The sequence below is a fragment of the Diplodia corticola genome (assembly GCF_001883845.1).
Source record: "Diplodia corticola strain CBS 112549 chromosome Unknown scaffold32, whole genome shotgun sequence".
In the NCBI taxonomy this organism is placed as follows: Eukaryota; Fungi; Ascomycota; class Dothideomycetes; order Botryosphaeriales; family Botryosphaeriaceae; genus Diplodia; species Diplodia corticola.
In genome coordinates, this window is record NW_017971511.1 from 217769 (window position 1) to 242848 (window position 25080).

Consider the following 25080-nt stretch of genomic DNA (forward strand, 5'->3'; position numbering starts at 1 on the left):
TATTGAATGCGGATGCCGGCGTTTATAGCGGGGTGGTCGGTCGGCCGCATTGGGGCCGTTCGTCGTGTCGTGTAGATGGCCAATTGGGTCGAGAGAGAGAAAGAGAGGGGGAGAGAGAGAAGGCAGGCAGACCGGCAGCCCGCACTTGTTCTCCGACCCGGTGCTTGCTTGCTTCTAGCTAGGGTGGGTGGGTTGGGGCCGACTCACTGTTGCTGCCGCCGAGGCCGACGGCGCTCTTGATGGTCTCGGTGACGGTCATTGCTGCGGAGGGGGACGGGGTGGGACGGAGAGGAGGCGCGGGGTTGGCGGCGGCGGTGCGGTCCGAAAAGGGTGTTGCTGGCGGGAGCGGGGCGAGAACGATGGGGTGGTCGCGCGAGGACGGCGGGAACGCTTGAGGTAGAGGTGGTTGCTGCGGCTCGCCGGAGAGGCAGAGAGAGGGCGACGGACGGCGTGTCGTCCAATGAAATTAAAGGCGGTGAGCTGAGATCTGCCGAGACATGTCTGAGCTTCGGCCACTCACGTGTGTGTATTACAAAGGTGCTGGTTACCCGGTGAACTGGCCACGCGTTAAGGCTAGCAGCCATGTAAACAGCTGAAATTCAAGTGCATTTAGAATCTGCAAGTCAGAAATCTTCGAGCATCAAGAACTGCCGAGGGTGACACAATGCAATGGACCAGATTCATTGAACTTCTTTTTGACATTGAAATAGTCGAAAGTTGATCCTCGATCATCATTATCTCGTCATGTATCATGATGACGCTCCAAAACAATAAAACCAGAAGCCGAAGATTCGAACTCCCAATGCCCGTAAACCCCGCAGTGACCCCTAGCAGGAAAAGATTTCAAGGAAGTGAAACGCCTACCATCACTGGAGAAAAGAAACCCCCTCGTTGTCCTTTCCCACTGAACGCCTGTCGAAAGCCCTATTGCCAGTGCACCCCCAATCGCCCAAAGAAACCCAGGTACGACCCAAAAGCCAACCGTGAACTTGCTCGCTTCCCATCTTCGCCTAGACGAGCTCGCGTCTCTGTATAATTGAACGCCCATCAAGAAACAAAAACGCAAGGCTCACCCGCATCCACCAAGTAAGCCAATGCAACCCTCCCAAGGTTCGTACGCGTGCTCTGTACAGAGTGAACAATCGCGCGCCGTCGAAGAAAGGCATCCTGTACGATGCTACTTCCAGAGCCGTGCACACCGCCAACTTCGGAATTTCTGAGGATATCGGTCAACAATTGAAACTCATGCACAACTGTCGACCGGATCAACTCATTTGACCCTTGCACTGCCTAAGCTCCCGACTCTGCCGCTCGTCTTTCGTACACCTGTCTTGGCCTCGGTGCTGCGTCTTGCTGGAGTGCTCCTTGTCTTTCCGACGCTGATCGCCCCAGACCCGCTGCCACTTTTTCCTGACGGTGTCTTTGGACGTAGAGATCGGTTCTCGACATCGCTCTCGTTGCCGTTCCAGGTAGTCGTAGTTGTCGAGGTTGTTGTCGTGGTGGTGCAGCTTACAGCCCTCCTCTTGGTATTGCTCCCTACAGACTTGGGTGACTTCGCGCTCGGTGACCTTGAGGCGGCGCGCTTGGCCAACAGTCGGAGTTGCGCCTCCTCGTCTTCCTCAGGTCCGTCCTGCGAGATTCCTTTGGTCGGCGAGGATTCGGCCTCAACATCCGGGAGTATGTATGGCTCTTCCTCCTGTACTCGCCGCGGTGACTTGTGCCTGGTACTACCAGTGCCGTAAAGCTTGCTTGTTTTTCGTGGCTGACCTGGTGTAGGTGCGGGAAGATTTTCGTCGTGGACTCCATTTCCCGACATGGATGTCGCGCGCTGGTCGTTCGATGAGATCTCTCCCAGAGCAGAACGCTTCGGGCTGTTGTTGGGAGGAGTGTGCGTCTGGCCATTGCTGGCAAGACGCTGTCTCGCCGAGCCCTTGGTGGGAGTTGCCGGCTGCAGAGCGGCAAGCTTCTCCTTCATGCAGTCCTCGAACCACCACTCCCTGAAAGTCCCCTGGTTCAGGTGCAGCCAGTGCTGCTGAGGTCCAACGACCATACCAGGACGCATGAAACGCATGAAAGCGATGATCTCGTTCGCGGTGAAACCATGCTTGTAGATAAGGTATGCTCCAATCAGGCAGCCAGTGCGTCCCAGACCAGCCTTGCAGTGCACGGCAATGCCCTTCTTACGGACAGTGATCATCTCGTGAGCCAGGTTGACAAAGTTGCGGACAAGGTTAAGAGGCGGGCATGTGCCATCGTCGAAGATCATGTCCAGGTGCTGGATACCAAGAGCGGTGAAGTAGGAAGGAGAGTAGAGTTCCGAGTTGAGACGGACCACGAGACCAATGTTGCGGGTGGAGAAATGACTAAGGACATTCTTGAAGGGAGTCGGGATCTTAGCTTGTTGCAGTTCCGCGACTGTCTTCGGAATGGTAGCATAGATCGGCGATGAAGGGGGAATGACGTGGGTTGGTGCGAATTGCGGCGACGCAAATGCAAGGAAGTTTGGCGAAATCCAGTTGAAGTCGCCCATGTCGACACGCTCGTACTTCTCGTACCTGTCATGACGATTAGAGATGCGGGTAAAGGGAATGATGGATAGGGCGTACTCTTCAAGGCTGAAATCCTTCAGGCTGCAGATGCCCTCTTCCTTTGCCTTCCACACGCCATAAACAACGTCCTGGATGTTGAGGACGTAGTCGGCCTGGCTGTAGCCTGCATCTCTGAATGGCATGCACGGGGGATCCATTTGCGCAATGGGCGCAAGCGCAAGATGCGGGGGCCAGTTCTGGATCAGGACCATGTAGCACGCGAGAAGGCAGGCCGAGTTAGCGCGACCTGGAATTCCGATGTCAGCAATGGATCGCAAGATAACAGGGAGGATCCTTACTCCTCGAATCGGCAGAGCTCCAGAAGACAACAGGGCGGTCTTCATTGTTGGGGTCGCCCAGGACCTCGTGGAGCTGGACAGCGAAGCGGTAGAGGTGGCCGATGTGGAACGGGCCAAAGTCTGCGTGGAAGGCGTTGTACAGAAGGGTGCGCTCAACGGAAAAGTAGACGGGCGGCGGGTGTGCCTTGGACGGCGAGGTCGGGCCCGATTGAGCCTTGGCGGAGCGCTTGCTCGGAGACCTTCGTTCCCTGGAGGCGGGGTAGGGGAAGGGAGTTTGGGCGTTGGGAGTCGAGGTGTATGAAGCGAGGTACAGACGGTCTGAGGGCCTCGGGTTAGATCATGGCGGCCCCGCGCGGGCGGGCGTGTTTGTTTACGCACCTTGGATGTACTCGATGATCTGGCCGTAGTGCTGAGGCGCATGGCGGTCCTCGTCGTGGGCGTGGTGCGAAGGCATTGCGACTCAGTAGTGGATGCGCCGCGCCGGTTGAGATGGATCGGCGAGAGTCGGGGTGGGTGCGCGTGGCGGGCGCGCTGGGGGAGGGCTGGAGAGGGAGGCGGACGGCTGGAGACCTCCGGGGGATGGGCGGGGAAGCGCGAAGAAATACTGGTAGCGATGATGGGATGGGGTTGTTGTGAGAAGAGCGGCGTGCGCGGTGGACGAGGTAGATGTGGATTTCGGCTTTGTTGTGATGGCCCGTGCGGGCGGTTGCTGCGCAGTTGCTGGGGAGCGCGAACGAGCAATCTTGCAGCCTGCCCTGCCACCTCCGAGACCCGCATCAACAACTGGCCCAGCCAGCACGGCATTGTTGTGAGCGCCAGCCCCTGTTGCTTGCCGCGTTGCTATAGAGCCCCGTCGACTGACGCCCCCAAGCTGCTGCTTTCTTCACCCACGTCGGCCTGCGCAAGGGGCGTGTTTGGACCAGCCCACACCGCTCCTCCCCTCACGCGCGCCCACCCGCCCAGCTCGCGCCCTACTCGCCCTACTCTCGCGCCCAGCATGCTTGTCGCGCGTGGCAGGACGGAAGGGTGGCTGAGGCTGCCCGTCTCCGCCCTCAGGGTCTGGGCCGCCGCGCACGACGTCACCTTCCAAGGCATCACCGTCGGGCCTCTGCCAGGCTTTGAGCAGCGCGGCTCCACGGTCATCGCGGACGGGAGCCTGTCCGCCGGGAATGCAGAGCCGCTGATGATCATTCCGCGCGACCTGGTGCTGTCGCTCGATGCCGTGCGCATGCACGCCAAATCCGACCTGCATCTTCGCGAGCTCGTCGATGCGCTGGCCGACTTTGGGAGGGTGAGTGCCCGAAACATGTTTTCTTCTCCATGACGCAGCCCCGTCCGCCCGCGTGATGAATCCACAGCAACCGCTCCCAACGCCTAAGCCGTCTTTGCCCAAGCCTCGAGGCGCCCGGCTGGTGACATCATGCCGAGCCCGCCGGACGTGCCCTACCGCTTCTCCACGCAGAGCTACCGCCACCCCTACAAGTCTTGAGACACGGTTCTCAGGTTGCACCAGCCTTGCCCCCAAAACAAACCCCCTCCACATATTCCTCCCGCGCGAAGAAAGAAAAGGGGGAACGGAGTGTCCCCAGATTCCCCCCGACCGGTCACTGGTTGACCCGCCCATTGCGCAACCCGTTGCTACCAACCCCGTATTCTCTTGTTGCACAAGGGTCCAACCGGCGCACGACCATGTGTCGGCTGCTCGCGTGTCGGCTTGCTAACGGGTCCCGTCTGGAATTCCATACAATGCGAGCTCACTGCCTGTTTGATCCGAGATATATTTAGCACATTCTCGAGACTGGACTGCGGCTGATATACTCGCAGAGCCCTAGGATTGCAATCTTAGTATTTCTACTCATGCAAGCAATCTCAAGCTGCCCAAACATGAGTACCAAGATTGGAGTGCATAATCCACTGAAAGAGTAATGTGGCGTTCAATGTAAAGGCGTGCGCGAGCTAACCCATCCAGATACATCAAGTTCCTACCCGAGGAGCTTCTGCCCACATTTTGGTCAGAAGCTGAACGTGACCTGCTCACCGGCACCTCGCTCAAACCGGCAATCGAAGCCAAGATCAAAAGCCTCAATAAAGAGTTCGAGCAGCTGCGATCCGCAACTGAGCACATCAAGTGGTGCGCCGAAGAGTTGTGGGACGAAGAGGATGGCCTCCTGTCTTTTGACGATTGGCTCCAAGTGGACGCCATGTACCGTTCTCGCGCTTTGGAGTTCCCCGGCATTGGCGACTGCATGGTTCCTTGCGTGGACATGGCCAACCACGCGAGCGGCGATGCTACAGTCGCGCTTTACGAGACGGACTCGGATGGAAATGCCGCGCTGTTGCTGCGTGATGGCAAAGAGCTCAAGAAGGGCGACGAAATCACCATCACGTCAGTGGTTACCGGATAGCTTGGTTCTCACAGCGACGCTAACGTTTGTCTAGGTACGGGGATAAAAAAGGCGCATGTGAGATGCTATTCTCTTATGGTTTCATTGAAGACAGCATGACATCAGCCCAAGAACTCTTCCTGGACCTGGAAATCCCCAACGACGATCCTCTCAAACGCGCAAAGTTGCACGTGAACAAATCGGCGCCGGGAGTTCGTCTATTTGATTCCGATGATGCCGAAGCACCCGCAGGGTCAACAGGCTGGCAGAGTGACTTTGTTTGGCTTGTAGTGGTAAACGAGGAGGATGGACTGGAGTTTGAGGTTGCGCAAACCACAGATGGCGCGCGTGAACTCCGCGTTTACTGGAACGGATCGGTGCTCGAAGAGCCCGACAAAGTGGTAGAAGCACTCAAGACACACCAGTTATGGGATGTCTTCAGGCTTCGAGCCGTCTCTCTCGTCCAGGACAGGGTTGAGGTGCAGCTGCGGTCGCTGTATGGGACTGACGATGAGGTGAAATCGGCTGTGAGAGGGGAAGGTATTGGCATGCGGGAACGTGTGTGGTCACTGACTACCCGATTGAGAGACCTAGAGAGAGATCTACTAGAGAGGGCTTATGGCGATCTCGAGGAGGAAAAGGAAAAACTCGTCGAGACGGAGACTGTGCAGCAGTACCTGCAAGCCATGGCACAGCAAGAGCCTGAGGAGGACTTCACTTGATGAGGCGTAGTCGAGGCGCATCGAAAAGAAAAAATAAATGCGGGGAATGGTGGGGGGAAGAGCTATCGCGATCCCCGGCATGATCTTACGCACTGGTTCCCGAACGAAGCAGGATCTACGCGTATGGGCTGAGTTTCGACAGAATTGGTCGCTCAGAGAGAGATCGGCGCGTTCCACACGATGCCACTAGCTGATTTGTAGTTCAACGGAACCAAAATCGGGTGACGCGTAGTGCTCTGTTGCCACATCGATCGAACAGTTGGCCAAACACTCTGTTGCTTGTTCGTCAACGGCGGGGTTTTCTTTTTGGAAAGTGAAATCACAACTGTGAAATTTATTGAAGGGATACAAGCTCTTGAAAATCGCATGACTCGGTGACAGAGCGAAGTCAAAGTTAGAGGAAGTGAGGGTGATGGAGTACAATACGATCAGTATGTTTTCCCCCAATTTCCAATAGTGAACCGGTTCTAAGCAAGCCGCGTAAGTCGATGAATCCAAGAAAGCGGCAGATATCAGAGCTAGCTCCCCTTGACTCGTCTACTAACGATATGCGGGGTACAGTAGCTGCGGAAGGTGGAGGTCAGGGTTGGATTGGCAACGTAGGCTTCCCGCAGGCTAGCAACCCTCGACAAGATGACGTTTCCTCAAGACCTGGCCAACGCCTCCTTGGCGCACCACCAGCATCGAGTCAGGTGGTTGGTGGGGGTAGGTCTTCATCGTCGATGGCTATGACTCCAGGGACATGAGTGATACTTCCTAGTACAGATCCTGCTAATGCTCGCCCTGCAGACGGTGGTCGACTTGGTGCGTTCGAATTGCATGGCCAGGACGAAGCACCCAAAACGGCACGGCGATACGGCTCTAGGCGTAGTTATCATAACAAGTTTATGTAAGTAACGATGAAGAGGAGCTAGCTGGGCACAGTAAGTGGCCCATCCACACAGGATTTGGCTCGTACCGCTAAGCTGCGCGCGAACCGTCAGGTCATTTCCATTGATTCTAGAAGATGTGGCGGATTTCACAGGGCGATACCGAGATAATAACCAGGCCCTTTGGCGTTGCCACGCAGGAACGCGCGGGGCCGGGCTCGATGCCATGCTACGGGAATGGCAATCAACACATGGCAGGAACTGGGTGCCCGCGCCAGCGAGCCCTACGACGATAGCGCACCGGTAGCGCTCTTTTCTCGGGATTGGCCGGGCACTCTGTTTAGAAAGGACGTTGGAAGTCGGCATCTGCGTTCGCACGGAGGCGATATGCACGCTCAGCTGCCGCATTTGGGCATACATCTGGGGTATCCCAGAGACACGTCTCCCACCGCTGTGGGACCCTCTGGCTTGAGCTGCGAGGTACACAGTGCCTCGAGCCAGATTCCGGTGAAGTGCGAGGGCGCCGCGACGGTGGGTAGGGGGCGTGCGCGGCGAATGACGGGCCTTTAGCAAAAGGGACTGGCCGTGCTTGGTCCCACCGAGGCATCGTGCAGAGGCGGCGCCAGCACCAGCGGCGCGCGCGTGTTTCCAATGGCGGGCGCGTCGAGTGTCAAGGTGTCCAGGCGTGCCGGCGCGATGTGGGGAGGGCGGTGCTCAGAGCAGACGTCAGCGCTGGTCAGAGCTGGTCAGAGCTGGGCGCGCGAGCAAGGGATGCGGTGAATGAGGAAGCGTGTATTGCACATCCGGCGGCGATCGTGACGCCGGCAGGAGTGAGTGCTGGTGTCGGGCCGGCTGCGCAGAAGCTTGAGCGCGGGCAGTTTGGGCGGTCCTGGGCGATCAGCTGCGCGGGCCAGGGTAGGGGCGGTCCCGTTTCATTTTCTTCGACCGCAGCCACACGCTGGGCGCCGGGCGCGTGTCTGCCGCCCAGCGCCGGGTCCGCACTGGCTGCACAATCCCCGCATTTCAGCACGGCCATCCCAACTCGAATCCGCGCCTCCCAACCCCAGACCCGCTAGCGGCTTCGAAAAGAGACCGACACGCCAAACTCGTCTCCCCCGTCGCTCCCGCACTTTACCCCCCCAACTCCCGATCCAACTCTCAGCCCTCTCAGCCCTCTCGAACCGTCGCCCCCTCCGCTCTCCTACTTATTCGACACGCGCCAGCCAGTAGCGGACCCAGCGCCTGCAACCCACTGCGATCCGATCCCTCCGCACCATAGCGCACTCCTGCGACCCTGACTCGACTTCCTGCCATCTGTCCAGCGCCTGTCACCACGAGAGACTAAGCACCTCGCCAGCGCCATATATTGAGAGTCGGCCCCTTGCGCCGCCCTCTGCCCATCATGCCTGGTATCCTCCCAATGAAGGTCATCAAGGTCGGGTCCAACTCGCAGACCCGCATCGCCCAGGCGTGCGACCGCTGCCGCAGCAAGAAGATACGCTGCGACGGCATCCGGCCTTCCTGCTCCCAATGCACCAACGTCGGCTTCGAGTGCAAGACCAGCGACAAGCTGAGCCGCCGCGCTTTTCCGCGTGGCTACACCGAGTCGCTCGAAGAGCGCGTGCGCTTGCTCGAGTCCGAGATCCGCGAGCTGAAGGAACTGCTGGACGAGAAGGACGAGAAGATCGACATGCTGTCGCGCATGCACTCCAACTCCCCTGGCTCCATCGGCCGGAGACCTTCGCCGTCTCCCACCCCGGTCTCTCCGAGAGAAGACGCGCCCGACAAGGACGACCTTTTCAAAATCCAGCAATCGCCCATACTCCTGGAGGACGGCGGCTCAGACTCCTACTTCGTTGGCACGTCGAGCGGCAGGACACTGATCGGTATGTGTTTGGTATGAGTCAACAGTCGGCGCCACTAACAGGAGCAGATGCCTTCTATCGCCGCGTCCAGGAGACCGGCCGCTCACTCCCTCAAGTCCGCCCTGAGGCATTCCTCGAGACCGACTCAAAACCCCAACAGACCAGGGACACGTCTAATGTCTCTTTCAAAGCACCTCCGCGCCTTGTGTCCGATCAATTAATCAACATCTTCTTCCAAGAATGGGCGCCTCTCTTCCCAGTGCTACACCGACCGGCTTTCCTCACCTTGTACGATGAATTTGTCAACAGCTCGGAGCCCCTTTCAGACATGAAGGCTCTTGCGCAGCTCAACCTTGTTTTTGGCATCGCCGCTCTTGCAAACAACGTAAGTTGCGCTACAAAATCGTTCAAGACAAATTGCTCACGTGTTACTAGTGCCCCGACAAGGCGCTCGTGGAATCGGTCGAGCTACAATGGCACGCTGCTTTGAACTCGTTCATTGATGACACTTCCCTCGTTACCCTGCAATGCCTTGTCCTCGCACAGATCTTTTGCCTTCAGAAGGCGGACTACAACCGTCTGTTGAAGTACAAGGGCATCGCCATTAGCCTGTCGCACCGTTTAGGTCTCCATCAGTCGCAAAAGCGTTTCACACTTGGCGTTCTTACCGGCGAGACAAGGAAGAAGGTTTTCTGGACGCAGTACACTCTTGACTGGTATGTCTCCTACGAACCGCCCATTAAGACCTGCTACTGACAGCCATAGCTTTACTGCCGCTCAACTTGGCCAGCCCAAGCAATTGCGCGAGGAGGACATTCACTGCGAGTTCCCTGTGGATGCCGATGATGAGTACATCACGGAGAAAGGCTTCCTCCCTTCTCTCCCCGGAGAGTCCACCAAGCTGTCCAGCGCCCTTGCTCTGTTCCGCGCCGCGCGCATTCTTGGCACGGTTCTCTGTGAGAGCTACCCCTCTGCCACATCCCATGAGATCTCCCTTCGCAAGATGGCTGCTCAGTCGGATGATTTGGATGAGTGGAACAACAGCTTGGCCCCTCACTTGAAGCTTCAATTCGTGCAGGACAAGCCCAGCACTCATATCATCAGCAGCCGCTCGCCCATTCTGGTATGTCCATACAAGTATCTACCCAAGTTCAAAACCAACTAACCTTTTTCAGTCTCTTGCATACCAGTACATCAGGTCTCTGATCTGGCGCCCTGCGGTTTGCGCCAACATTGGAGGACGAGCATCCGCGGCTACGCTTGCTGTGGCTGGCGCCTCGAAGGCTACCGTTCAAATCCTGCAGCTTTTGGAGGAGAGAAGCATGTGTTTCGCCCTTTGCTTGAACAAGCATGACATGCTCGTGACCTCGGGCTTCGGTCTCATGTTCCAGAGCCTCGACCTTGACCAGGACAGCAGACTCATCAAGGAGAACCAGAAGCTCATGGCCGCCATCGTTAACTTCCTCGAACGTTCTCAGTCTCCCGGATCCGCCGTATTCCGCAAAGTGGCGAAGTCGACGGTCAGCTCCAATGCTGAACAGCGCCCGTCGAAGCCATCCCCCGCTCCCAACAACATGCAGGCTCCCCAAGATGTTCTCCGCTCGACGCAGAAGCACCTCAAGGCCATCGCCTCGCGCTTCTCCCCCAACAGACAGCAGGAGATCTCGAATGACATCCGACGAGCCACGCTTCCCAACCTTTCCACCGAACACAGCAACCAGAGCGGCGTCAGCATCAGCTCGATCCACTCTGAACCATCCCACGCCCGCTCGGAACCCACCATGTCACCCCTGTCCCACCGTGCCTCGCTCGGCGGTACTCCGTCAATCAAAATTCGGCGTCCAAGCGCCGGCGGCTCCACTCTTAACCTTGACTATCTCTCATTCGGTACCGAATCACAGTCGAACACTTACTCGATGGCGGCACACCTAAAATCGGAAACGCATTCGCCTGGTGACTGGGAGCGACTCCTCAGCGGGATCGACAACGGCCAGACCAACATCTACGACAGCATCTACGGCGGCGCACCCGTGGATGCGCTCGGCGACGTGCCTCCCCTGTCGGCGACTTCGGACGCGAACCTGGCGTGGTCGCCGAGCGTGTGGACGGTGGGACCGCCCGACCAGCAGCCACCGCAAAGCGTACTAAGCTTTTCCGACGAGAGCCTCACGAGCGGCAGCAACGACTTTGACTGTGACTTCGGATCCGCAAGCTCCGACTCGTATAGGGGCCTTGTGATTCCCGATCTAAGTCCGTCGGCCAATGGCATCGCTCTCGATGGGACCTTTGGACTGTGATGAAAACGAATTGACGGAGTTCAGCGACGGGAAATTCTCGGTGTTGCAGTTGGACACTCGGTCAGGAAACGTTGGGATCGGAACGGCCAGGGTGTTTTGGTTCGGATGGGATATGATTTCCACGCATCGCTTATGCATGCAACTTGGTTTTTGGGACGACTGGGGTCTTTGGGAAAGAAAACTCTGAAGCGTTTTTTTTTTGTTTCTGGACATGCCTGCCACCATCTGTTTTCACAGCGGTTCACGTTTCCTTTGGCGGCTCCTTTTACGTTTTGATCTTTTGGTCATTTAATTCCCTATACTCTTGATACCTGCCGCGGCGTCTACAGGAAGCATTTCTTCATCAGCAAGTTTTTGGCGAAGTACATACAATATTCTACAGCAGTTGCTACATGAAAACTTCTACGATCTTCAAGCTACACAGTTTCTTCCAGCACAGGTGATGTGTAAATGATATCACAACCCACAGCATCGAGATCTTCAGCTTTTGGAGAGGGGCTGACAAGCAACTTGGCGTCGATTGGAAAGTTTCCCAGCCTGTCACCTCGATAGTATTCTCAGCCCTTGTCCTTAAAACACCACACCACGATCGAACGTCTGCGAAGCGTGAGACCTGGCAGTTTTTTTTCTCGCTACCCCGCAGTTGGCATCTCTTCTTTTCCCCGCGCATGTTCCTAGCTGCAGCCTAAGGCTGCAGGTTTTACCGCAAACTCCTGGCCTCGCATATCAAGCGTTTAAAAATATGACATGCGCGATGTTGATTGGTATAGGGCATCTATGGCCAGCACCCCTCATCGCACCATTGGCTCTTCCTGCGACGACGACGGCGGCGGCGAAGAAGAAGACCGCAGGATGACGGGCGGCGAGGCACGTGGCTATCGCACCACCGCCCATCCATCTCATCAACAACAGCAATTTTTTTTCTGTCACATTGTTGTTTCCGCTCTCCTCACAATGAGCTCGGGGGTTATAAAAAAAAGAACCCTCCCTTGGCTGGTGCATGCTGGCCGGAGCAATCTCCAAGCGTTCGGCTACAATCTACAGCATTCAACCTCCAAGTATCTATCTGGTTGAGTTGCATTATTGGTTGGCTGGTGGGTGGAGGAGGAGGTGGGGGAGGGAGGAGGGGTCTTTCCGGGACGAATCGACCCCTCCCCCACCCGGACCCTCTCTCTCTCTCTCTCTCTCCGCCTCCGCCACCACCACCACTTTCTCCTCCTCGCCTCCTCCTACTCCTCCTCATCCGTCCCCCAGGAAATCCTTCCATCCCCGGAAAAGCAGGGACGGTGTGGGAAGGAAGGCGGCGCATGACACGTGGCACATCTTGTGGCAGAGATAGTAGCTAGCGCGGCGTGGGGTCTGGATGGTGGAGGGGGAGGAGGAGGAAGGATGGGCTTGTGTGTGTGTGTGTCTTTTTCTCGTTTTGACCGGGGGCATCCCGTCTCGCGCGAGTGATGGGGCAGGGATTGCATACCGGTAGGCTGCTGCGGGCGTGCGTGAGGCGTAGGAAGTGCTTGCTTGACTCGGGGTAGGTAGGTAGCTGACAGCCGCAAGGGTTCGGCGCCCGGGGGGGAGGGGCTTGGGGCTGGGGCCTGTTCGAATCGGCCCCCCGACGTTGGCTGGACAGCAGCAGCCATGAGCGTCGGAGTGTCATTATTGGGAGGGGAACATTTCACGCAATCATTGTTCGACGGGTTTGTTTTACTGCTGACAGAGCTATAGCTGCTGCTGCTGCTCGATGTACGTACATACATACAGCCGCACGCGCGTTGTTGGGCTGGGCGGCGGACGGAGATGCACGATCACCGACCTCGCACGAGGGCCTGTCGTCCCGCTCACGAGCTCCTTTTTTTTGTGCGGTTCCGCTGCGTCAATCGTTGGGGAGGACGCGAGCGAAAGGAAACCATTGCGGTCTCGTGGGGGAACGATGGGGAAAGTGCGCACAAGACCACAGCGACTCGTCTATTACTGGTGAGTGAGGGATAGCTAGCTACCTAGCGACCGGCTGCAGGGTTGGCCGTTTCGTGCTGCTGCTGCTGCTGCTGCTGCATGCATGCAATGCACGATGCGGTCTCGCCTTCCGGGTACCCGGTGCGCACCAACCCCTTCCTTTCTGACTTGGCGCGCGCCTCGAGAGAGGATAAGAGGGCTGATGTGAGAGTAGAGGGGGGCCTAGACACGACTCGCTCGCTTCTGTTGCTGCTGCTGCTGCCATCTACTTTCTCCTATTCTTTATGCGCCTCGCCCCCGAGACTGGTAGGCAGATGGGCAATGCGCCGGTTTCCAAGGATTCGATTGGGCGACAGTGCTCATCATCATCATGGCCCATCTCGCGCTGGACCGCGGGGGCGGGAGGGGGGGCTCACGCGTAGAGCCGCGAAAGCGGTGTGTTGAGTGCGTGTGTGCGTGAAAATAGAAGGAAGGTAGAAAGAATACGCAATAGCTAAGCTAGCTTAGCAGCAGCCAGTAGGTTTAGCTGAGCAAAACGATAGCGATCCTCCCCATTAGCCGCAGCGCACGCCCCGGGTTTGGGTCCAACGTGCGGAGCCGCAAATGTGGAGCGTGCAGCCACGCGAGCAAGGGCAGTAGTCAGAGGAGGCTTGGTTGCGAGGACCGCCGACGATGCAGCTGCGGACGCTACGTCGCGCGCCGTCCTTCGCCGCCAACCCCGAGTGAGCAAACCGGTGTTTGGGAGGCGCGGCACGCACGGGAAGAGCCCTTGTGCTGCCGCCGGCCTGCCTGGGCCTCGTGGTGCGAGCATTGGCACCAGAGGCGCAGCGCCACGCGACACGGGCCCGAATCCCTTCTTTCCCTCACACCCTCGTGCCCCGCGCCATGGATGCCCGTGGCGTTCCTGAGCAGGATTGCGGAGATCGGCGGGTCTGATTCGAGTGGGCTGCCTTGGCCGGCCATGGGTGATGGCTGGGTGGAATTTAATTCTACGCGCGGGCCGGGATTGGTCTGCCTTGCGCGTAATTGTGAAACAAGAAATAACGGAGAGTCGCCCGTTGAGTGGTTGTGGTGGTGGCGGCGGGGAGCTTGGTTGCTGCTGCCTTCTTCCAGCTGCGATCGTCGCGTCGCGTCGCGTCTCGTCTCGTCTCGTCTCGCCGCGCGCCGCTAGCCATCTACCTTACCAGCCCGCCGCTTTCGTTGCCCTTCGATGCTTCCCGTTCCGCCCGCTTTGTCATCGCACAGAGCTGGCTGGCCGATACATGACTCCCCCATATCGTTGTATCGTCGCCCTCCCCCATCTTCTCGTCTCCTTGGAGCAATGATGTGCGAGCGGCTCCGAACGCCCCCGATGCGGATGCGGAGGTGTCGTCGGGTACATACGGGGCACAGATCCTACGTCGTGCACCTCCACCATTCCGGGAACCTTTGCGATTGGCTTGTCGGTCCAGCTTCACCAATAACCATCTGCCCTGATCCTTTGCTCTGCTCTCCCACACCGAATTTCCCCGTGGGGGATGTCAGGCCAGCCGCGCCAGCGCGCTTTGCGGAGGCCCGCCCGCCCACCTAGCCACTGTACTAACTGCTTTTCTCTCTTTTGCGGTGTGGACCATGTACCTTGCTTGAACAAACGGTGGGCCTGCCCGAGGCCAAAGGGTCACAGCACGAATGCATGACTAAGGGATGCGGCGATGGCGCAACTGTGCAATGCCTCACCCGCCTCGCCCCGGGAGATTTGTTCGATATCGATCTGCCATGGCTTGCGGTAGCTCTGCTGACTATGGCAGCATGACTGGTTACTGACCATTCGGTTTCAATACCAAAGGTAACGGCTGTCACGGATGAGGACGAAGTGATTGTGACTGTACCGCATTGCCTGACCGAATTATGCCATTGTTCTCCACGAGCAAGGACGTAAGATCTGCAACCGTGTCGTAGGTCCGAGATAGTTCCTGATTCTTCTCACATGTGTCTGCTCAAAACGCTGCTGGAGCTATGTATGTACCTGCGTCATTCCGTGAGTACGCTACACATCATTGCTCGCTTTGACTCCCAGAAGCTTCCAGCCGCCGGGACCACAAGCAGACTCCACATGTGGGCTGACCGAGTACAGACTACCCTGTTATCACGCCAGCTCAGTCAGGGAGCGAGGTGCCCCTCCCTTCCTCACTACCCGTACAGTGGCTGCAAGATGTCCTAGATGACGGCATTGTCTGTGACGCCATCCGCGCAGGCATCCAGCTTGACCATCTCCCGTGGCTAGACGGGCACGTCGACGTCCCAACACCGCACGGCCTCGAGGTTGTACAGCAGGGTTGACCAAGGCGCGACATTAGCCCACTTACCTGCTTCTTCTCTTCCACTTGACTGCGAGTGGTCTCAACGTCTCGCCCTTCGCAGAGACAGGTCTCCACAAAACGAAACTGACCCCACCTGCATCTATCTCACATAGGTAGCAGGATTCTATGTCTAGATGCACTTGTATACTTTCAGCACTGCCATTTACGTCCGGATATCTGCTCCGCCTCCTCATGAAGAAAACGCTCGTTTGAACCTACATCACTCGACGTGCTGTTGCACGAGACCCACAAGGAATATCCGGATGTTGTCCGTGATCACTGCGTTGCATGGCTGAAGGTCTCCGTGCTCGATATCCTCGCTGTGGAGGCGGGCAGCGGTCCTTGTGAGACAGGAGACCCATCCTTTGAGGATCTCAAGGGATGGACTATGTCTGGGTCGTTCGTCCCCGATTATGAATTGACGAAGAATCCTTGATAGCTGTGATAGCCTTCTGGGATCATCAGGAAGTTTAAGTGACCGGCGCATTCGAAGGTCTCAACGACATGAACGATATCTTTGTGCTGAAGAGTGCGTATAAACATGCTTCGGCTTTCAGCCGGCTGTCCACGCTCGCTTTCTCACTTTCCTTCGGCATGTATTGTCACAGTAGGTGTGGTTTAGGCTTGGGGCTGACAGCGCATACACAGCGGGCCACCAAAGAACTTTACTTCGCCAAATATTTTCCGCCATAAGATTTTCCTAATAAGAGCATCTTGAAGCAAACGTCTATAGATTGCTGTATGAATCTACATCTATCCTGATGTTTTCGACAGCCTGTTTTGAAAGTGTAGCATCCTTCGCAGGTCATGGAAGGCTAAGTTCGTCTATAGCCTGCTGTATATGCGGCTCTAGCTCTTGGCAGATGTGACAGCCGCACGCTACTGGCCATCTGAATCGAATCTCAGGACGAAGATGTAAATCTGAAAGTGACACTATAACAGCCGGATGCAATTGACGTCATACATCCGAACGGCAGCGAAATACCTTTGGCAACCCACAGCATCCCCAACCCACCTCCATCAACAAAACAACCCAACGAGAACCATCTTCAACGTGGCTCTCACCTCCCGCCAGCGACGTCAGAGAAAGAGAAGCAAAAAAGCCCTACCGCCCGCATCAAAAAAAAAAAAAAAAAAGACGACGACGACGACCCCACCTCAGCGGCAACCACTTTCTCCACGCACACGCACACGGACCACCCACCGGCGCGCGTCATCGTCCCTTCCTTCGCGACGACCTCCGACCCAACGCGTCGTGCTCTGCGCCGCGCCAACACCACAACCACACAACTCCATCCTCCCAGCTATGCCGGGCTCCGAGTACACCGCCGTCACGGGCGGCGCGCTCAAGCTCAAAGGCGGGCCCGCCGCCGGCAGCGGCATCGACAAGAAGAAGAAGAAGAAAAAGAAGCCGAAGACGTCATCATCATCCACTGAACCGACACCGACACCGACAGCCTCTACAGCAGCAGCAGCGAAAGACGACGACGACGAAAAGCAGCGATCGGCACTGCAGCGCGCCCTCGCTGACGAGGATGAGGACAAGGCCGGTGGTGAGGGCGGGGACGGCGAGAAGGGAAGGAAGGGGTCTGGTGGCGATGGCGAGGAGGAGGAGGGGGAGCGGGAGCGGCGGCTGGGCAGGGCGGTGGCGGCGCATAGGCACAAGACGGAGGCGGAGAGGAAGTACGAGGAGAGGAGGCGGAAGAGGGTGAGTGCATGCCGCGGTTCTTGTTTTTTTTTTTTTTTTCTTTTGGAGCTGACGTGGGTCTTTCGCGGTGCACAACAGTTGGACGAGCGGTTGAAGCGCGAAGGCGTCAAGACGCACAAGGAGCGCGTCGAGGAGCTGAACAAGTACCTCAGCACGCTGAGTGAGCACCATGACATGTAAGTGATGCTGCATTCACCCGATGATGGGGAGGGGCCGGATGGAGAAGCTGACGAGTTTTTTCGTAGGCCGAGAATTGGACCGGGATAACACGTGTGGGGGGGTGCTGCTGTTGTTCACAGGGCAGTTGGTTTCCGGGATTTGTTTGCTGCAGCAGGGAGTTTTGGCGTACGGTGGGAAATCAGTACTGCTAGACATTATTCATGGGACAGAGTGTCCTACAAAAGACTACTTCAACTTTTTAAAAGTCTGCTCTGTCGTAGATTCCCGTGCCGTTAGGCGAAAGCCACATGTACGTCCGGGAGCTTGCTTGTATTTCACACATACAGGGAGCATAAACGCTACCACACGAGATGGAAGGTAATATCTCTCAAAACAGTCTGGAATGAGAGCGAGGAGAAAAGCAACTCTGGAGTAAAAGCTGGTCGTAGCTCGATACTACGAGCCAGTCATGAAAGGCGAATTAGGGAACATGGCTTGAATTGGTTTTTGTCAGACAATATAAGGCCTTTAGCCAGCACTGAAAACAAATGCGATAGTTATGAGCCCGGTTCTCGCCATGTGGCCCGTTGCATTTAAAGTCATCTTCGCTTCATCAGAGGCACCACTAGTCCAACAAGGACACGGGGCAAAACAGCCTAACAAATCAAAGAGTTCACAGTTCGAACCATGCTATCAGCCGCCTCCATCAGCGAGTGGCGCCCGATAGATAGAATCAACAATGTCAGAATTTAGCACGAATATCTACCGATACCACTCCGCCGTGCCACCGGTAAGGGGGTGTGTCAGACAATATAAGGCTATATTCGCCGACAATCACGCTCAGAAAATCGAAGTAGAGCTTGCCATATCACCCCCCTCTACCATTGCCAAAGTATGCATTTTCGGCCGTATGGAAAACCGCATGGTCGTGGTACCACAAAGTCCTGGCTCGCTGCATGTTGGGCCAATAGTAATCTTTGTAGGAGCCTGGATCGGTGGTATCCTCTGCCCAGCCGTCGAATGGTGCATAAGAGGGAGAGCCGTGCAGATGGACACTGTTTGCAAGCCCACCGCTCCGGTTGATGAAGCGGACGACAGTCTCGGTTCCCCTGTCAATCTTGAAGGTGGGGCCAGGCGAGATTCCATCGTAGCCGACCAGGTTCGCTTTCCCAAGGCCGGGGTAGACTTGCTGCTGAAGCGGGCTGATGGTGACCTCGTAGTAGTCGATGGCGCCACCCGTCTTGGGGTTGGTGAAGGTTCTGGGCAAGTCAGCACTCGGCTCAGAAGACAATCAAAAGGCCGGTCATGACGTACGCTTTCTTCTGCTTGATCGGGGGTGTAGGGAGTGGGACTGAATATAGATTCTGATAGACGGGGCTGAGCCACTTGTCATCACCAGCGAAAGTGCCGGCAACGAGAAGGGCGCCGACACCCAGATGAACGGAACCGAAGAGCATGGCGACTGAAGGCGAGAGGATTTGAGAAGGTTTGAGGAAGCAAGTGATCCTTCAGTGAAGAAGACCAGATGAGTGACTCGAGGCTGAGAAGCTTGAAAGTGATGACTTCTTGCGATTGCTTGAGGATGGTTGAGTGCTCGGATGCTTCGACTGGGAGTGGGACGAGCGTCTAGATTTATATTCAACTCCCTCTCTCAAAGCTGAAGCAGCGCCGGAGCGCTCCACGGGCGGGTTGGAGTCCATGCTCGGTATCGTGGAGAAGCTCAAGCCAGCAAACGCCACGATGGCTGCTACGAGTTGGCATGGGGCGATATGGCGTTTGTGGCCGTCAGCTGGACCGTTGAGGCTCAGGGTCTAGGGCTGAGCGGGCGGCAGCCTGTTCCCACGAGGGTGCGGTAGCTTCCGACACGTGGGCCTTCTCCAAATATTTGGCGGAAGGCTAGCAGAGCCCAGCCGTCCCGGACCTGTCCAGAGGGGCTGCTCTGGTCCAGATGCGGCGAATTTGTTGCATAACCATGTGGCAACCTCGTGCAATGGTCGCAGCTGAATGCAAAGCACGGGGGACCGAGCCTATCAGAAGCGCGCAAGCTGTGTAGAAGCAGTGGTTCGGGAATCGGGTGTGACCAGCGGGCTAGTGTACCGCAAGTGTTTGGTGGAAGAGCCTCGCCGGCCGTTGGGCCTTGTGTGCGGTAGGCTACGTGGGAACATGTCCACGGATTGCACAAGGCGGCGAAGAAGAAGTGAAACTTACAAGAGCTTGTCGTTGACAGTGTTTGTGGCCATGTCCCAATCGGGAAGGTTGTCCAGCTGAATGCACAGGCGGGAGTCCTTGGCACTCATGCCAAGCCAGCCACACCACCGCTCTCCGCCCGTCCTTGTATTAAAAAGTCGCCTGCAGCCTGGAAAAGCAGATCTCAGCTCCTCAGCCCATGGACGCCGCTTCTCTTGGCGAAGCATCCTCCGCCTGCCACGGCCTTCTCAGCCCCAGCCCATGTGATGCCCAAGTACGGATTCCAATCTCGCAATTCTGCGCCTCTACCACTACTACGTCGAAACGCCCGGTGCGGAATCAAACCACGCTTTATTCTAGCATTTCTGCGCGGACAAGCCCCCGATTGCCGAAATTCATTCTCGACTCGACGCCCTTCACTGCCGTTCCTGCCGTCGAACATCAGACTTTGCCGTACCTGTTCCAGATTAGATGCTGCAGGCAAGCGGAGATGCAGCTGGACCGGACCGCCACCAATAAAGTCTTGTCGGCCGCCTTCCGTCGCGCGCGCCCCGCTGACAGCTCACAGCACTGCTGCCGCCCTGCCACCGTCTCCGTGGGCTTTGCGTTTGCATTAGCTGTCTGTGGCGTGCCATCATGCGCAGAATGCAGGTACTGGCCACCTGAGTCTGGTTGGTCAGCGACATGCCGCCAATGCCGCCTCTGCATACCTCCGTCTTTAGCGTCCCATCAGCGCCGGTAAGGCGCCTTGGCATCGCTTGTGCTCCTTCGCCTACCGTATTTCATGCAGTGCGTGCAAGATGGACATGGGTTGCGGAATCCTTGTATGTACAGTGTTAATTCTCGCATTCACATCTGGACAGGTGCTTCAGCTGCTCATGATGATAGACCTATGTCGGCATACTCACTTCGACTGCCCGCGCAAAGTATTGCGGTAGCTCAACTTTGCGTGTTGGAATGTGTGGGAGCTAAGCTCCTTGCTCCTGGCATGAAGCCCCCCCCGCATAATGATCCTGTCATCGTATTTCCCCGCCTGGGGAAACACAACGACCCACTCATGGTCCAGATTCATCTGCTGTCGCCATCGTCTGTGGGGCGAGGCGGTGTGCGTCTAGATTTTTTTCTCCCTTATGCCTGTCTGAAGGAACTCGATCTGCAGCTCGGGTAGTGACAGCGCAGCATAAGGCTTGACCATGGCCGATCCAGACAAGCCACCGCGCCTCGATCTGTGCCGAACAGGCAACAATCGAGCTATTTCAGCAGGACGCCATCCTCCTTTGCCTCTCGCTGGAGGCCAAATCGCACGTCCATGCGGCGCCATCCGCTCGGCAACTATCGCCTGCGCCTCTCGCTACCAGCCCAACCGCTCGAGATCCCCCATGGCCTCAAGCCATTTTCGGGACGAGGCGCTCAGCTTACCAGCAGACGTCGACACGCCGTGGCGCTCTCCCTCTCAGGCCAACGCCCCGCCGTATCGTGTTGCAAAGAAAACCGATGACCTCTTGCAGATACGGATGCAAGCATTGCCCTTCGGTCTTTTTGCTTGCCTGATCGATTCTATTCTCGCATCACTCGGGACAGAGGAGTGCATGGCCTGATTGGCTTAGCCAAGTTTCCAGCCGCTGTTCGAAGGCGCCATGGTCAAGGGGGGGTATCTGCCGCTTTCTCTCGGGCAGCTCAAGACAAAACCCGTCACCTCCTCAGAATCTCGCCACAGTCCTTCCACCGCTTCCGCCATGTATCCCTGACCAGAGACTCTGCCGAAGGCGTCCCCATGAATCCCGTGGACTCGGTTCACTAGCTCCGCCAGCTCCCATTTGAGAATCGAAGAAGGCCGCAGTGACAGAAGGATTGCAAAAGGGCCCGGGTGAGGAAGTGCAGGAGGAGGAGAGAAGAGGAGAGCGGAACAGACGTAGGCACCTCTTGTTACGGCGCCATGTCAGGGGATGGCTGGGCGCTTGGGATGAGTAATAGAGAAGAGCTCGCCGCCGCTGTTACTGGTGGTGATGCTCGCCGCCGCCGCTGCTAGTGATGGCCGCCGCCGCCGCCGCTGGTGATGAACGCTCGCCGCCGCTGCTGCTGGTAGTATTCGCTCGCTGCTGGGGGTATTCGCTCGCCGCCGCCGCCGTTGCTGGTAAACGCTCGCCGCTGCCGCCGCTGCTGGTGATCGCCGCCGCCGTTGTTGGTGATGAACGCTCGCCGCCGCTGCTGCTAGTAGTATTCGCTCGCCGCCGCCGTTGTTGGTGGTAAACGCTCGCCGCCGCCGCCGTTGCTGGTAAACGCGCGCGCTCGCCGCTGCCGCCGCTGCTAGTAAACGCTCGCCGCCGCCGCCGCTGGTGATAAACGCTCGCCGCCGCTATTGCTGGTAGTACTCGCTCGCTGGTGGTGGTATTCGCTCGTCGCTGGTGGCGGTATTCGCTCGTCGCTGTTGGGGTACGCGACGCGCGGGACGGGATAGCCTTAGAGAAACGCGAAATCATATGATTTTTCTTTTGAACGACTTTTAGAGTTATAGTGTCTGGGACGAGCCAAGTATATATTTAAGATTACCTATCTTATAGCTACGGTTAGGTAGACGAGGCGCTAAGGATGTATGGAAATGCCAAAGAAGAAGTACTATTGCCAGCCGTGCGTGCAGAGCTCAAATGCTTCGTTACTGTTGCGTGAGTGTGCCTGCCCTCGATATAATTCCCAATTTTCTGAGACGGACGAGCGCTGCTTCCATGTCTTGCAACAAGGGGCCCGGTCCTCGTCGACCCCGAGATGGCGGCTTCTACGTCGCTGTGCACTCTGCTGCGGACATTTCAACTGTTGCTTCGTGGGCATGCAGTGCTCCCTGTGATGCAGAGTATTCCTACACTGCTCGTGGAATCTGATATAATCTGGAAACAATCACATCCTCGCACGGTCCACCACCAACTGCTTTAGGGGTGCTTTGTTGCGCGCAACAAGACACCCCCAAAGCGGGTTGGTGTGGCAGCCAGGTGCGGCTTCGATTGCATGAGCTACAGCTGATTTGACGATTGAACGTGCTTGACCTCAGAGTTTTTTTCTGCGTGAAAGGCGCCTACCCTTGCAATTCTCCGGAAAGGGTGGCACTGCTCTGCTTTCCTCGAACCCGAAGTCTGCTTCCTCTCCGAAGGGCTCTCCTTCCGGGACACAGAGAAGCACCGCCCATTCCTGCTGCTGGACTGTCACGGCAATTGAGGAAAGCTCCAAGATGCTGGCAATGATGGCATTTATAAACAACCTCGATCCATCTTCTCTCCCATCAACCGTCCATCCACTCTTTTGTTCCATCCCCTCAGGGGTCACCTACTATCTTTCATCTCTCTCATGTCCCACCCCTCCTGCCTCGCACCACTTGCTCTTCCTTCGGACCTCAGACCCGCACGACGCCTCGTCCTCCAGCGAACCGAGCCCACACGTCTGCGAGCGGTTGCCGGCGACACAGGCAGTCTGTTCTGCGGAGAACTTCATCATCGGTCTTTGCCACACACTTTTCGGCCTTCCATATCCCCACTCAGCTTCGGCTGATTTCCCCACGGTGGCAGGCTCCTATACCCTCGGCGAATGGTCAGCGATACCGCAAAACATACTTGGCGAGGCTGCGGAGGAAGGGGTTGTGTTTCATGTGGGTACCATTCCGGTGATGATAACTTAGTGACACTTCGTGAGCTTCGGCGGTGATCGAAGTCTTGTTACGCTCAGAGGGAGGTCCCACTCAGCTTCGGCTGATACCCTCTCTTTATACCCTCAGCGCCTTCTGCCCGGCCGCGACAGGCCCACGGTTCGTCCTCCGCTCGCAGAACCGAAGCCCCTCGAACCGGCTAGCTCGCACTAAGGGTCTTCAGCACCATACAACGAGATTGCGGAGGAAGGGGTTGTGTTTCATGTGGGTACCATTCCGGTGATGATAACATTGTCAAAGATTTTGTGAGCTTCGGCGGTGATCAACTTTCTTCGTGCTGTCTGAGGGAGGGCCCACTCAGCTTCGGCTGATACCCTCTCTTTATACCCTCAGCGCCTTTCTCGCCGTCGTGACAGACCCACGGTTCGTCCTCCGCTTGCAGAATCGACCTCGAACCGGCCATCTCACAACAAAGGTCACTCGCACCACGGAACACACCTGGTGGGATGACGGAGGGAGGATGCAAAAACAATGGTTGGGCTTCAGGCGTTTTGGTTGTTGGTACGCGGGTCCCTGGACGCCACCAAGTCTGCGCCATGGTCTCGCGTCGTGCGGCGACGTCATCGGTCCGGGGCTACGGTGGGAGATGCGATGGGTTTCGTGGACAGAATGCATCGACTTCTTACTCTGATGTTCTGTGCAGATGCGGTGATTTGATCAAGTCTTTCCCTCTTACTGTTGCAGCATACACTTTGTGCCAAGCCCAACACCATGCACAGCAAGAACCCTGACGTTCGCCGTCAGTCTTCTCTCCCACGGTGCATTATACCCGTGGGTAGTTGAATACAAAGCCCGATGTAAATTTGCGTATTTAAAACTGACATTCACGTCTGGATCTTGTATTCAACTGCCTATGTAAAGTGTGATGATGCAGTATCTGCGTAAGGAAGATGCGGGTGGACCATTTTCTTCTGTCAATTGAGAGGCTTCCTGCCTCGAGGCGAGCGAATTAAGGCACGAGAGTTTCTATTTTCCTTTATCTCTGTTTCATTGCGTTTTCCATCTTGTATTCCCTGTCATTTTGCTTTCGAGATACCGAAGGGCGTATGCACGCCGTCTTTTCCTGCTCCCAGTATTTGCGCACAAGCATATCACTTCGAGAAGTTTCCGCGGACACCGTCCTAGCGATCGCAGCCGACGATCGCCCGCGGAACGCGTTCGCGCGGTCGCAGTTTTCCAGTGTTGCCCGGCACCGCCGCGCGCAACAACAATCACGTGAGGAACGCCTTCCTCAGCCGCCACACCTTTGACCGCGACATTCCCATGGATGATGCCGGTCCAGGAGAGGACACCATCGAACACTCCGATGCGGAGTAGGGTGCGGCTGGTTTCGGCGCACACGTCAGCGGGCGGGTGTTGATGAGAGGTCATGGGAACGCTTTTTGGGTACCAACTTGGCTGGTTGGTCTTCACCCCCTTCGTGATGCATCTTCCGTCCCCTTCGCAGCCCAAATTTCCAGCACTTTGGATGTTTCATGCGCCTATAATTTGAGCAGAAAGTCCTTACTGCTTGAAGCCGAGTCGCACAGTGAAAAAGGACTTTGGCCGTTGTTTCTATGTCTGGATCCTTCGTGCGTGTCCAGCGCATGCTAAACCCGAGAAAATCAGATAGCCCATCTGAGGGCGTAAGGTACAGAGTGAACATTTTGAACCTACATACACTTTCATGTACAATATCTAAGCTCTAACCAAGGTGTACCAGGTTTGCTATTAAGCCCCTCCGATGACTAGAAAGAATAAGGGGGTATCACAAATAAAGATAAAAGCCACTACCCAGGGGAAAAAAAACCCCTTGCTTTTGGGGATACTGCTGAACCAACAAAACAAAGGTAAGGCCGCCTCATCACAGCACGGTACGCTCCATAGAGCCTGCAAACCAAAAAGAGCTGTACCAAAAGAGAAGTTCCCAAAAGACCCAGAGAGGAGGTGCAGGAGGAGTGGAGTAGAAAGAGACACGTAAGCTTCTCATGATAAAAGTCCGTACCGCGGCGATCTCGGGGCATCGCTGGACTTGAGATGCTC

The 25080-nt window shown here is 56.7% G+C and overlaps 6 protein-coding genes across 6 annotated transcripts; 4 read left to right on the forward strand and 2 right to left on the reverse strand.

Moving 5' to 3' along the window:
- Positions 1–1270: 1270 nt before the first annotated feature.
- Positions 1271–3341, reverse strand: BKCO1_3200062 (tyrosine-protein phosphatase cdc14; the record flags this gene model as incomplete). The annotated part of the gene is made up of 4 exons (XM_020274454.1): positions 1271–2555; positions 2607–2835; positions 2888–3205; positions 3266–3341. The coding sequence occupies 4 exons, from the start codon at positions 3339–3341 to the stop codon at positions 1271–1273; spliced, it is 1908 nt and encodes a 635-aa protein (XP_020129518.1).
- Positions 3342–3884: 543 nt separating this feature from the next.
- Positions 3885–4376, forward strand: BKCO1_3200063 (set domain protein; the record flags this gene model as incomplete). Its single annotated transcript, XM_020274455.1, has 2 exons — positions 3885–4182; positions 4267–4376. The coding sequence occupies 2 exons, from the start codon at positions 3885–3887 to the stop codon at positions 4374–4376; spliced, it is 408 nt and encodes a 135-aa protein (XP_020129519.1).
- A 395-nt stretch (positions 4377–4771) lies between these two features.
- On the forward strand, positions 4772–5993 carry BKCO1_3200064 (set domain-containing protein; the record flags this gene model as incomplete). Its single annotated transcript, XM_020274456.1, has 3 exons — positions 4772–4809; positions 4857–5273; positions 5327–5993. The coding sequence occupies 3 exons, from the start codon at positions 4772–4774 to the stop codon at positions 5991–5993; spliced, it is 1122 nt and encodes a 373-aa protein (XP_020129512.1).
- A 2271-nt stretch (positions 5994–8264) lies between these two features.
- On the forward strand, positions 8265–11024 carry BKCO1_3200065 (transcriptional activator protein acu-15; the record flags this gene model as incomplete). Its single annotated transcript, XM_020274457.1, has 5 exons — positions 8265–8748; positions 8796–9112; positions 9163–9443; positions 9493–9850; positions 9903–11024. The coding sequence occupies 5 exons, from the start codon at positions 8265–8267 to the stop codon at positions 11022–11024; spliced, it is 2562 nt and encodes an 853-aa protein (XP_020129513.1).
- A 5595-nt stretch (positions 11025–16619) lies between these two features.
- Positions 16620–17201, forward strand: BKCO1_3200066 (uncharacterized protein; the record flags this gene model as incomplete). Its single annotated transcript, XM_020274458.1, has 2 exons — positions 16620–17021; positions 17100–17201. The coding sequence occupies 2 exons, from the start codon at positions 16620–16622 to the stop codon at positions 17199–17201; spliced, it is 504 nt and encodes a 167-aa protein (XP_020129514.1).
- An 847-nt stretch (positions 17202–18048) lies between these two features.
- On the reverse strand, positions 18049–18637 carry BKCO1_3200067 (bilirubin oxidase; the record flags this gene model as incomplete). Its single annotated transcript, XM_020274459.1, has 2 exons — positions 18049–18439; positions 18495–18637. The coding sequence occupies 2 exons, from the start codon at positions 18635–18637 to the stop codon at positions 18049–18051; spliced, it is 534 nt and encodes a 177-aa protein (XP_020129515.1).
- Between the last annotated feature and the right edge of the window lie 6443 nt (positions 18638–25080).